The sequence below is a fragment of the Ictalurus furcatus genome, chromosome 21 (genome assembly GCF_023375685.1).
Source record: "Ictalurus furcatus strain D&B chromosome 21, Billie_1.0, whole genome shotgun sequence".
Lineage (NCBI taxonomy): Eukaryota > Metazoa > Chordata > Actinopteri > Siluriformes > Ictaluridae > Ictalurus > Ictalurus furcatus.
Genome location: NC_071275.1, coordinates 20,486,515 through 20,497,939, shown reverse-complemented (window position 1 = coordinate 20,497,939; position 11,425 = coordinate 20,486,515). Strand labels below are relative to the sequence as shown.

The 11,425-nt window shown below is 45.1% G+C and overlaps 1 protein-coding gene across 1 annotated transcript in view; it reads left to right on the top strand.

The window, feature by feature from the left end:
* Positions 1–3,405: 3,405 nt before the first annotated feature.
* The window catches only part of erc2 (ELKS/RAB6-interacting/CAST family member 2), a 32,691-nt gene continuing 24,671 nt past the window's right edge, over positions 3,406–11,425 (top strand). The window contains exon 1 of the mRNA XM_053653533.1: positions 3,406–4,046. Within this exon, the coding sequence (XP_053509508.1) occupies positions 3,429–4,046 (618 nt within the window). The 5' untranslated portion in view covers positions 3,406–3,428. The remainder of the gene's footprint in view (positions 4,047–11,425) is intronic.

The window sequence follows — 11,425 nt, the reverse complement described above, 5'->3', positions numbered from 1 at the left end:
CCTCTCGGTTTAACTTTAGCTTATTTCCTGCAAAAAATGCCCAAATATGGAATTTCCGCCTGTTTTGTGATGTCTCCACAGTAGTGATTAATGGCTCATATGAAAATAGACACTCCTGGCTTTAAGAATCTGCAGTTTTTAATAAGTATTTTATTTTTTTTCAGGTTTAAATGTTATAATTTTATTGTGGCAGTTATATACAGTGTTATTGTGGAGAGGTGTGAATTGTTTGGCCAGCAGGGGGCACACACCCCTCCCCTTTCCCATCGCTGTGCTCATCTGCAGCTAAACCCAGAGTCAGATACTCTACACACAGAAACCCAACAGAGTCCGGACTCATCTTATAACAGACTTGTGGCGATATAATAATGCATTTGTTTACACTGATTGAAAATGTCCGATGACTTGATTTCCGTTCCGCAGGCAGAATGGAATACCAGTGTACTGCGAGAAAGGGTTAACGTATATAATAATTATATATATTATATACTGCAATAGTTATGTTACTATCAAGCTAGCTATTAACGTTCAGCCTGTCAGTATAATGCTGATCAGCTAGATATATTCAGTACCGTGCTTTGTGGAGCTGATAGCTCGCGTTTCAACTTCACCTGATTTTTACGTGATTACGGGAATTTTTTTCAGCTGTTTTGAGAGTCCTGATTTTTCAGATTGAACCTGGAAGTGAGGCAACTGATTATGTAAGTATTAATCTCTGTGTCTGTCAGTCCCAAGGATGGAGGCGTGTCCTCTGTGTCAGTCCCAATAATGGAGGTGTGTCCTCTGTGTCAGTCCCAAGGATGGAGGCGTGTCCTCTGTGTCAGTCCCAATAAGGGAGGCGTGTCCTCGGTGTCTGTCAGTCCCAATGATGGAGGTGTGTCCTCTGTGTCAGTCCCAGTAAGGGAGGTGTGTTGTCTGTGTCAGTCCCAATAAGGGAGGCGTGTCCTCTGTGTCTGTCGGTCCCAATAAAGGAGGCATGTACTCTGTGTCTGTCAGTCTCAATAAGGGAGTCAGTCCCAATGTGTCATGTGTCAGTCCTAATAAAGGAGGCGTGTCCTCTGTGTCTGTCAGTCCCAATAAGGGAGGTGTGTCCTCTGTGTCTGTCAGTCCCAATAAGGGAGGCGTGTCCTCTATGTCTGTCAGTCCCAATAAGGGAGTCAGTCCCAATGTGTCATGTGTCAGTCCTAATAAAGGAGGCGTGTCCTCTGTGTCTGTCAGTCCCAATAAAGGACGTGTGCCCTCTGTGTCTGTCAGTCCCAATAAGGGAGGTGTGCCCTCTGTGTCTGTCAGTCCCAATAAGGGAGGTGTGTCCTCTGTGTCTGTCAGTCCCAATAAGGGAGGTGTGCCCTCTGTGTCTGTCAGTCCCAATAAGGGAGGCGTGTCCTCTGTGTCTGTCAGTCCCAATAAAGGAGGTGTGTCCTCTGTGTCTGTCAGTCCCAACAAGGGAGGCGTGTCCTCTGTGTCTGTCAGTCCCAATAAAGGAGGTGTGTCCTCTGTGTCTGTCAGTCCCTACAAGGGAGGCGTGTCCTCTGTGTCTGTCAGTCAGTGTTAAGCAAAATCGTTTTTCACATTTATTCAGACTTGGAGAGACTGAGATTTACGTTTATTGATTGAGCAGGAGCTTTTATCTAAAGTAACTTGGCGTTATTTTCCAGAAAATGTCAGTACACTATTTCAAGGATTAATGAACCTGTGTAAGGTCCAGTGGGACCGATCCAGTGGGACCGATCCAGTGGGACTGATCTCTGGTCCAGATACTGAATAAAGTGGTTGTGGTATATGTCACATTACTTCCTTTTATGGTAAGTTCATTATATAATATTACATCGGCTTCGAGAATTTTGCTTTCACGTTTCCATGTAAGTGAATCTCAGTTAGAAATGAGCCGTGTTATAAAATTGCTCGGGATTGTGGTTACTCCATCGGGCTTGCCTTTGTGTTGCGGTGATGAAGCTTACACGCGCTCCTCTGAACGAGCCTACAATCGATCTCCGGTCTGGACTCAGGCCCTTGGGCCGAGTGTAAAAACACCTTTCAGAAATGAAGCAGAATAAAAAGCTAATCACAGAGCCGTGTAGCAGAGGACTAGCCTCACAGCTCCCTGAAAAAGACAAAACAAAGCCTGGAACACCAGACAGAGCCGTGCCTGATCGCCTACGCCGGGGTTCGGGGAAATGAGTTAACCCTTAACGTCACCGCTTCAGGGTCTCCATCAGTCCTGGGAATGGAACTCGCAGCCAAGCTAGCGTTCATATTCATATTCACTGTGCGTTAGATTCAGCTCACAGCAGTAGAGAGAGAGAGAGAGTTCCGGACTCTCTGTGTCTCTCACACACACACACACACACACACACATACAGTCACAGAAGTGAGGGGGTCCAGGATGTGTCCTCGCTGTCTTTTGGATGTCCATGTAGCCCAGATGACCTGACCATCTGCAGCACTGCAACGTAAACATATACTTCTCTCTCCTCAAAACACACACACACACACACACACACACACACAGGCCTTTGGTCACAGGACATAGGGGTGAAATAACTTGTACTTTTCTTTCCACAGTTGCCATGGCAATCCTCTCCATAGCAGCGGCGTCATCACCGCTGTTATCATCACCGGCAGCTTGTGGTTTTAACACACTAAACACTCACCTACGCACACACACACACACACACACACACACACACACACACAAGTGTTTTATTGCAAAGTGTAACACGGAGACCTCAGAGTCTTCTTTGTGTGTGTGTATGTGTTTATATGTTTGTATATGTGTATATATGTGTATATATGTATATGTGTGTGTGTGTGTGTGTTTATGTGTGTGTGTGTTTATGTGCGTGTGTGTGTGTGTGTGTGTGTGTAAATCTCCTTGCCAAAGGTGACAAAGCCTGGTGCTTGTGACTCATTCTTTCTCCACATGAAATGTGACCACATCCAAGACACTGAGTGTGTGTGTGTGTGTGTGTGTGTGTGTGTGTGTGTGTGTGTGTTAGGTAACGTGCATTTGTTCATTTTATCCACACGATTTCCTCTCCACTGTCGTGATTTGTCACACCTCAGGGCCATGTGCCTCTCTGACTGAGAGTCTGAGTCGTCGTTACATCAGGCCGTTAGCTAGTCGTTAGTCATTAACTAGCTTTCTAGGCTTTTCTGAGCAAGATAAAGTCAGTGGACCTTCCGCAGCAGCATGTGTGAAAGTTATTCCAGAATTTGAGAAAATAAGCGGTTAGTAAACATGGTCTTGCAGTGGCAGGTAAATTCCCTCTTCCTGTAAAAGTACCAACAAGTCAGAAGTCTGTCTTTCCCTAAATAACTCCGGCCTGTTTTTCTGTTTCCTCAGGATGCAATAAGACGCCGTACCAGTCGCAAAGGGGCGGAGACTCTCATCTGGCCACGGCCCCTGATCTTCCCCACAATTCCAGAAGATGTACAGCGGTGCGGCACGAGGCGTCAGCCATATTGAGGGCAGCCCAGCTCGTTCTCCTCGCCTGCCCCGATCGCCCCGTCTGGGACACCGCAGGGTGACCGGGACCAGCTCGAGTGCCAAGACTCTGTCCATGGAGAACATCCAGTCTCTAAACGCCGCTTATGCTACGTCAGGCCCCATGTATCTGAGTGAGCACGAGGTCGTTGGCTCCACCGCCACCTATCCGAGAGGCACCATGACGCTGGGACGCGGCGCCAGCCGGGCAGTCTACGGTGGACGCGTGACAGCCATGGGTAGCAGTCCTAATATCGCATCTGTGGGCCTGGGACCGCACGCCGACCTCCTCTCTTACGGCGAACTGGGCTCGCTGGGCTCGCTGGCCCTGCAGCATCACCAGCAGGGGGCGCTTCAGGCACAGCTCCGGGACATGCAGCGCGAGAACGAGATCCTGCGCCGAGAGCTGGAGCTCAAGGAAAGCAAGCTGGGCTCCTCGGCAAACAGCATCAAGAGCTTCTGGAGCCCTGAGCTGAAGAAGGAGCGCGGAATGAGGAAGGAGGAGGCGGCGCGCACCTCTGTCCTGAAGGAGCAGATGAGGGTGACGCACGAGGAGAATCAGGTCAGCGGCGTTTGGGTGTGTTCAAAACTTAGAGTGCTTTATTGAAATCGATCGGCTCCATGGCATGTTTGCTGTTCTCTCTCTGCCTTGTGATGCCGACTCTGCTTTTCATCTGCTCTTCATCTTCAGCTAATATCATTACACACACACACACACACACACACACACACACACACACACATACACACACACACACACACATGCCTGCATTGTGTTCTTGTGGTTTTGGGTATTTAATTAAATTTTTGGAAAGAGACTCTGACTAACAGTCCGCATTCACACTAAACTCTAACATATCGGTTTGTCTGGTTAGTTGCAGTGTGATGCAACACATCAGCCGTGATGTTACTGTGAACATTTCCCACCAGTTTTAAAGCAGATGATCCATTTCTCTTCTTGCTCCAAGTGTATTTTCATTTTGAAAGACCTCAATGAGATCAGATATTTTCCACATCAGTTGCTTATTTTATTCTCGATTACCATGATATAAATATTTGACTTTTTCCCTTCTAGTATAATTAATTAGCATTTTAGCTAGCAGTACTGTAGGATTGTGTTACCCCTAGTAACCCCTTGTTACCGTTAGATACACACACTGATCAGCCAGAGCATTTAATGTGATTCATTTTCATGAGATTCATTTTCATGTGATTCATATTCAAGTGATACATTTTCATGCGATTCATTTACGTATGATTCATTTACATGTGATTCATTTACTAATTTGCTTCCCTTTAAATCCAGTTTTAGACTGTGATATTGCAAAGGTCTTTCCAGATTATTACTTGCTACACTGTATGAGATAACCCCAGTAGTTAGCAGTACTGTAGGATTGTGTTACCCCTAGTAACCCCTTGTTACCGTTAGATACACACACTGATCAGCCATAGCATTTAAAACCCCCTGTCTAATATTGTGTAGGTCCCCCTCCCCTTGTGCCACCAAAACAGCTCTGGGGCGTCGAGGCATGGACTCTACAAGACCTCTGAAGGTGTGCTGTGGTAACTGGCACCAAGACGTTAGCAGCAGAGTCCTGTAAGTTGCGAGGTGGGGCCTCCATGGATTGGACTTGTTTGTCCAATGCATCCCACAGACGCTCGATCGGATTGAGATCGGGGGAATTTGGAGGCCGAGTCAACAACTTGAACACTTTTGTCATGTTCCTCAAACCGTTCCTGAACCGTTTTTGTAGTGTAACAGCGAGCATTGTTCTGCTGAAAGAAGCCACTGCCATTAGGGAATACCGTTACCATGAAGGGGTGTACTTGATCTGTAACAGTGTTTAGGTAGGTTTTACATGTCAAAGTAACAGCCACATGAATGCCATTGAACACTGCCCAGAGCATCACACTTCCTCTGCCAGCTCGCCTCTTCCCATAGTGCATCCTGGTACCGTCTCTTCCCCAGGTAAGCGACACACACACACCTGGCCTCCACATGATGTGAAAGAAATCCTGATTCATCAGACCAGGCCACCTTCGTCCATCGCTCCATGGTCCAGTTCTAATGCTCACGTTGCCAGTGTAGGAGCTTTGGGTAGTGTACAGGGGTCAGCATGTGCACTCTGACCGCTCTGCAGCTACACAGCTCCATATGCAGCAAGCTGTGATGCACTGTGTGTTCTGGCTCCTTTCACTTAGAACCAGCATCAACTTTTTCAGCAATTTGTGCTACAGTAGCTCTTCTGAGGGATCGGACCAGGCGCATCAGTGAGCCTTGTCGTCCATGACCTTGTCGCCGGTTCACCGGTCGTCCTTCCTTGCACCACCTTTGTTAGGTACTAACCACTACGTATCCTGAACACCCTACACAAGACCTGCCATTTTGGAGAAGCTCTGACCCGGTCGTCTAGCCGTCACAATCTGACCCAAATCAAAGTCGCTCAGATCTTTACGCTTGCCCATTTTTCCTGCTTCCAACACGTCAACTTCGAGAACTGACTGTTCACTTCCTGCCAAACTTCCTGCTTTGTTAATCAACATGTTAATGCTATGGCTGATCGGTGGATATATTCACGCGTCTGTGTAACTGCATTCGGCGTGGGGAACTTTACAGTTCTCTAGAAAATAGATCTTAAAATAATTAGTTGGGTTTTTGCAGCTCACAGGGCGAGGTCTTAACCATCTCCACTCCATGGTGTGACTCTGTGAGGTCTCAGCAGCGAGCCCTGAGGCTCAGCACCCACAACTTTCATATTCACATTTCCATGACGATGGTTAATGAGCCGCACTTCTCCGCTTGACTCCGCAGACAACGAGGCTAAATGAGATGCTATAATTAACCTCGGCTAACACACACACACACACACACACACACACACACACACTCTGATCCATCATTTGCTCACACAGAGCTGCTTTTAGACACAGGAATGATTCTTACTGAGCGACAGGGAGCATTAGGCTGTGTGATGTAGAGCGAGTCAGATGGCCACATTGTCCTTTTCCACTCTCTCTCTCATTGTGTGTGTGTGTGTGTGTGTGTGTGTGTGTGTGTGTGTGTGTGTGTGTGTAAAACGGATGACTGGTAGAATGTCAAGGACACAGCGGTGCAGTCTGAAAGACTCTCTCACCCGTCTGGCTCGCTCTTATTCCTCCTCTCTATCTCTCTATTTCTGTCCCTTTCTATTTCTATCTCTCTCTCGTGTCTTTATCTCTTTCTCTCTTTTTCTCTCTGTTTCTAATCTTGTCTACATCTCCTCTCTTTCTCTTCTTCTTTCTTCTTCTTGTTTTATTTTTTCTTTGTTTACATCTCTCTCTCTCTCTCTCTCTCTCTCTCTCTCTCTCTCTCTGTGTTATCTACATCCCCTCTCTTTTTTGTTTCTCTTTTTTTTTCTCAGACCTTCTAACTCTCTTTCTCTTGTGTAATTCTTTCTTTCTCTCGCTCTTTCTCTTTCTCTTTCATCTTTCTTTTTACCCCTTTTCCTCTCGCTCTTTCTGTCTTCCGCGTCTCCTCCCTTTCTGCTTCTCTTTCTCTTTTTTCTCTCCTTCTTGTCCTACCTATCTTGTCCTTATTCTATTTCATCTCCTCTCTTTGTAATTCTCTTTCCTTTATTCTCTCTCCTTCTTTTCTTCTTAATTTATTCTCTCTCTCTCTCTCTCTCTCTCTCTGTCTGAGTAATTATGAGCTCTGTAATGACAGAGCATGTTCAGAGAGTAAAATCTCCTTCACGGCGTCTACCTATCTGTCTGTCTGTCTGTCCCTGGTGACATAAAGCTGAGCGATGGAGAATCAGAGAGAGGGAGAGAGAAAGAGAAGGAAATGGAAAGAGAAAGGATGATCTTTCGTAAAGTGCGAAAGCGGAAGAGGGAGTGATGAAGTGAAAAGACAGAATGAAGAGTAGGAGGGGTAAGGCGACAGAGAACGAAAGAGTGTGAATGAGAGAACGAGGGAAAGGATGAAAAGAATAAAGATGAACGAGAGAGCGAAAGCAACAGACGGGGAGGGGGAGGGGGAGGGGGGGGGTAATTTAGCTCTCAGCTCTCAAGGTTAAAATAGGATGCTGTCACCATAGTGCTCGTTAAATAAGGACCTGTCTGTCTTTGTGTGTGTCTGTGTGTGTGACATTTAGACAGTTAGACAGTACGAAGCGTGTTCACGTCACTGCTCTATGCTACATTTACCAGCAGCACCACGTCGTCTCTGGCCTTCTGATCCCAGCTCAGAGGACGTATTCGTTCCTTCCAGTGAAGACAGGATGCAGTCAGACACGTGAGGGGTCATGATTTTTACTCCAGTGTGTGTGTGTGTGTGTGTGCACGTCAGATTTAGACACTATATTGACTTTTCCAGCTAAAAAGTCCACGCAAAAACAGATTGTCCCATTGTCCTTGGGCACCAGGACCATGCCACTGCTCCAGTCGCTGCGGGACTCATCCAGTACATCCATGTCGAGCCTAGCTTTGAGTTCAGTTTGTTTTGTGTTCAGATAAACAGCACGGATGGCTGCGTACAACCACACCAGGAATAGTCTCGACGAGGTCCGTGCAACCACATGTGTGATCTCCACAGGGAACTGGGGTGAATTGGGCTTCCCCAGCTCTTCCCTCTTGGGAACTACTGTTGCCAGAGCCACAGGAACCACCTCTCTCGATGGTTTCAGGAGCTTGAGGTGGTATATTTGACGTGCATCACCATTATCCATTCTCCTGACCTGGCAGTCCACTTCTCTGACAGGCCTTGTGACCTTAAAACAAGTAATAAAATGAGCACGCTCCTCACAGTGCAAATTCTGGTAGCCAAGTTCCCCTGTCATACAGTACAGTCGGGACAGCCGTTCTCACGCCTGACGCAAAATTTATAGGAGGAGCAGTGAGAAAACAGTTTTTGACAAAGCCCAAGATGCCTAAAAATCTAATGAGGTGGAAATTGACCTTAGAGTGTGTTGAACCTCGACCCAGGGACGAACCTTGTCTCGACCCACGGACGTACCTGTCTCGACCCAGGGACGAACCTTGTCTCGACCCACGGACGTACCTGTCTCGACCCAGGGACGTACCTGTCTCGACACAGGGACAAACCTGTCTCGACCCACGGACGTACCTGTCTCGACCCAGGGACGTACCTGTCTCGACACAGGGACGTACCTGTCTCGACACAGGGACGTACCTGTCTCGACCCAGGGACGTACCTGTCTCGACACAGGGACAAACCTGTCTCGACCCACGGACGTACCTGTCTCGACCCACGGACGTACCTGTCTCGACCCAGGGACGTACCTGTCTCGACACAGGGACGTACCTGTCTCGACCCACGGACGTACCTGTCTCGACCCAGGGACGAACCTGTCTCGACCCAGGGACGAACCTGTCTCGACACAGGGACGAACCTGTCTCGACCCAGGGACGAACCTGTCTCGACCCAGGGACGTACCTGTCTCGACCCAGGGACGTACCTGTCTCGACACAGGGACGAACCTGTCTCGACCCAGGGACGAACCTGTCTCGACCCACGGATGTACCTGTCTCGACCCAGGGACGTACCTGTCTCGACCCACGGACGTACCTGTCTCGACCCAGGGATGTACCTGTCTCGACCCAGGGACGAACCTGTCTCGACCCAGGGACGAACCTGTCTCGACACAGGGACGAACCTGTCTCGACCCAGGGACGAACCTGTCTCGACCCAGGGATGTACCTGTCTCGACCCAGGGACGTACCTGTCTCGACACAGGGACGAACCTGTCTCGACCCAGGGACGAACCTGTCTCGACCCACGGATGTACCTGTCTCGACCCAGGGACGTACCTGTCTCGACCCACGGACGTACCTGTCTCGACCCAGGGACGAACCTGTCTCGACCCAGGGACGAACCTGTCTCGACCCAGGGATGGCTGGCTTTAACACGGTTCAAAAGTTATGACCATAAACGTACTTTCAAATTAGGCCCAAATTTGACCTGATGGTGGCGCTAGAGCTTTGGTAGCACTTGACACAGATTTGCTCAGAATGTTCCTTACATCCTCCCCAATCAGTGTGCCAAATTTCACAACTTTTTACCAGACGCTTTTATGGGCTACCGTAGACACCCTACCCAGAAGAAGAAGAAGCAGAAAAGGTACATTAATAACAATAGGGTGCCTACTCAACTCCGGTGCTGGTGCTTGGCCCCCTAATAATAATAATAATAATAATATTAATAACACACACACACACACACACACACACACACACACATACCATTTCTAATAATAATAATAATAATAATAATAATAATAATAGCAATAGTAATAATAATAACAATAGTATTAATAACAATAATAATAATAATAGTAATAATAATAATAATAGTAGTAGTAGTAGTAATAATAATAATAATAGTAATAGCAATAGTAATAATAATAACAATAGTATTAATAACAATAGTAATAATAATAGTAGTAGTAGTAGTAGTAGTAATAATAGTAATAATAATAATAATAATAATAATAACAGTAGTAGTAATAATAATAATAATAATAATAATAATAGTAATAATAATAATAGTAGTAGTAGTAGTAATAATAATAATAATAATAATAATAGTAGTAGTAGTAGTAATAATAATAATAATAGTAATAGCAATAGTAATAATAATAACAATAGTATTAATAACAATAGTAATAATAATAGTAGTAGTAGTAGTAGTAGTAATAATAGTAATAATAATAATAATAATAATAATAACAGTAGTAGTAATAATAATAATAATAATAATAATAATAGTAATAATAATAATAGTAGTAGTAGTAGTAATAATAATAATAATAATAATAATAGTAATAATAATAATAGTAGTAGTAGTAGTAATAATAATAATAATAATAATAATAGTAGTAGTAGTAGTAATAATAATAATAATAATAATAATAATAAGTTACGTTCTAAAGGTTGAAAACTATTTGGAATTTCTCCTCAATGGAAGATTTGCAATCAGTCGATGATCATGAAAGGCACTTTGCTTTATGGACTGCTCTCTCACACACACACACACACACACACACACACACACACACACACACACCCCTCAACGCTCTCAGCAGGACGGTGATTAGTCAGTCTAAGTGGGCAGCCGTTAGTGGAGATTTTGGACTCAGGCCTGGATTTGTTTCTCGCACAGTGATTAACTCCAGAATTTATAGTAGCTCGAATAAACACACGACTCTCATCACTTAACTGAAGTTTATTAAAACTGGACAATTGATTCAACCGTGAACATTACTTATTTATTATTATTATTATTATTATTAGTAGTAGTAGTAGTAGTAGTAGTATACTATAACAACAGTTGTAATAAAGACTGTAAGAAAAGAGAGTGAGGCTTAAAATCAGTGTTGTACTTTCATTCAATTACTCTGTGTGTGTGTGTGTGTGTGTGTGTGTGTGTTTCTGTGAGTGTGTGTTACATAATTGGCTTTGCTCACACACTTCTCTCACTTATCTGCATGCCATTAGTGTATCTGCAGGATTAAAATGATGTCTGTATGGAGTCAGGGCTTAATGGATAAAAATCTTCTTCTTTTTTTTTTCTTTTTTTTTGTGCAGGTTTCCATGTACATCTGTAAAATGTTACCTATTAAAAAAAAACTAATTGAGGCCCAATATAATCTGCTGACACACACACACACACACACACACACGTGCCATACAGCCCCTGGTGTTTACGATGCTGTTGTGACGGAAAAAAGTACGATAGAGAAGCGAGAGAGACAAAAGAGAGGAAAGAGAAATGAACAAAGAGAAAAGAAAATGCAGTTGTTCTGTCCATTCTGTGTGTGTGTGTGTGTGTGTGTGTGTGTGTGTGTGTGTGTGAATAAACTTTAACTACCATTGCATTTGAGCAAGTCTTAGTATCGATCTGCAGCATCATCCTGCTGAGAAACGACTCAACAGTGTGTGTGT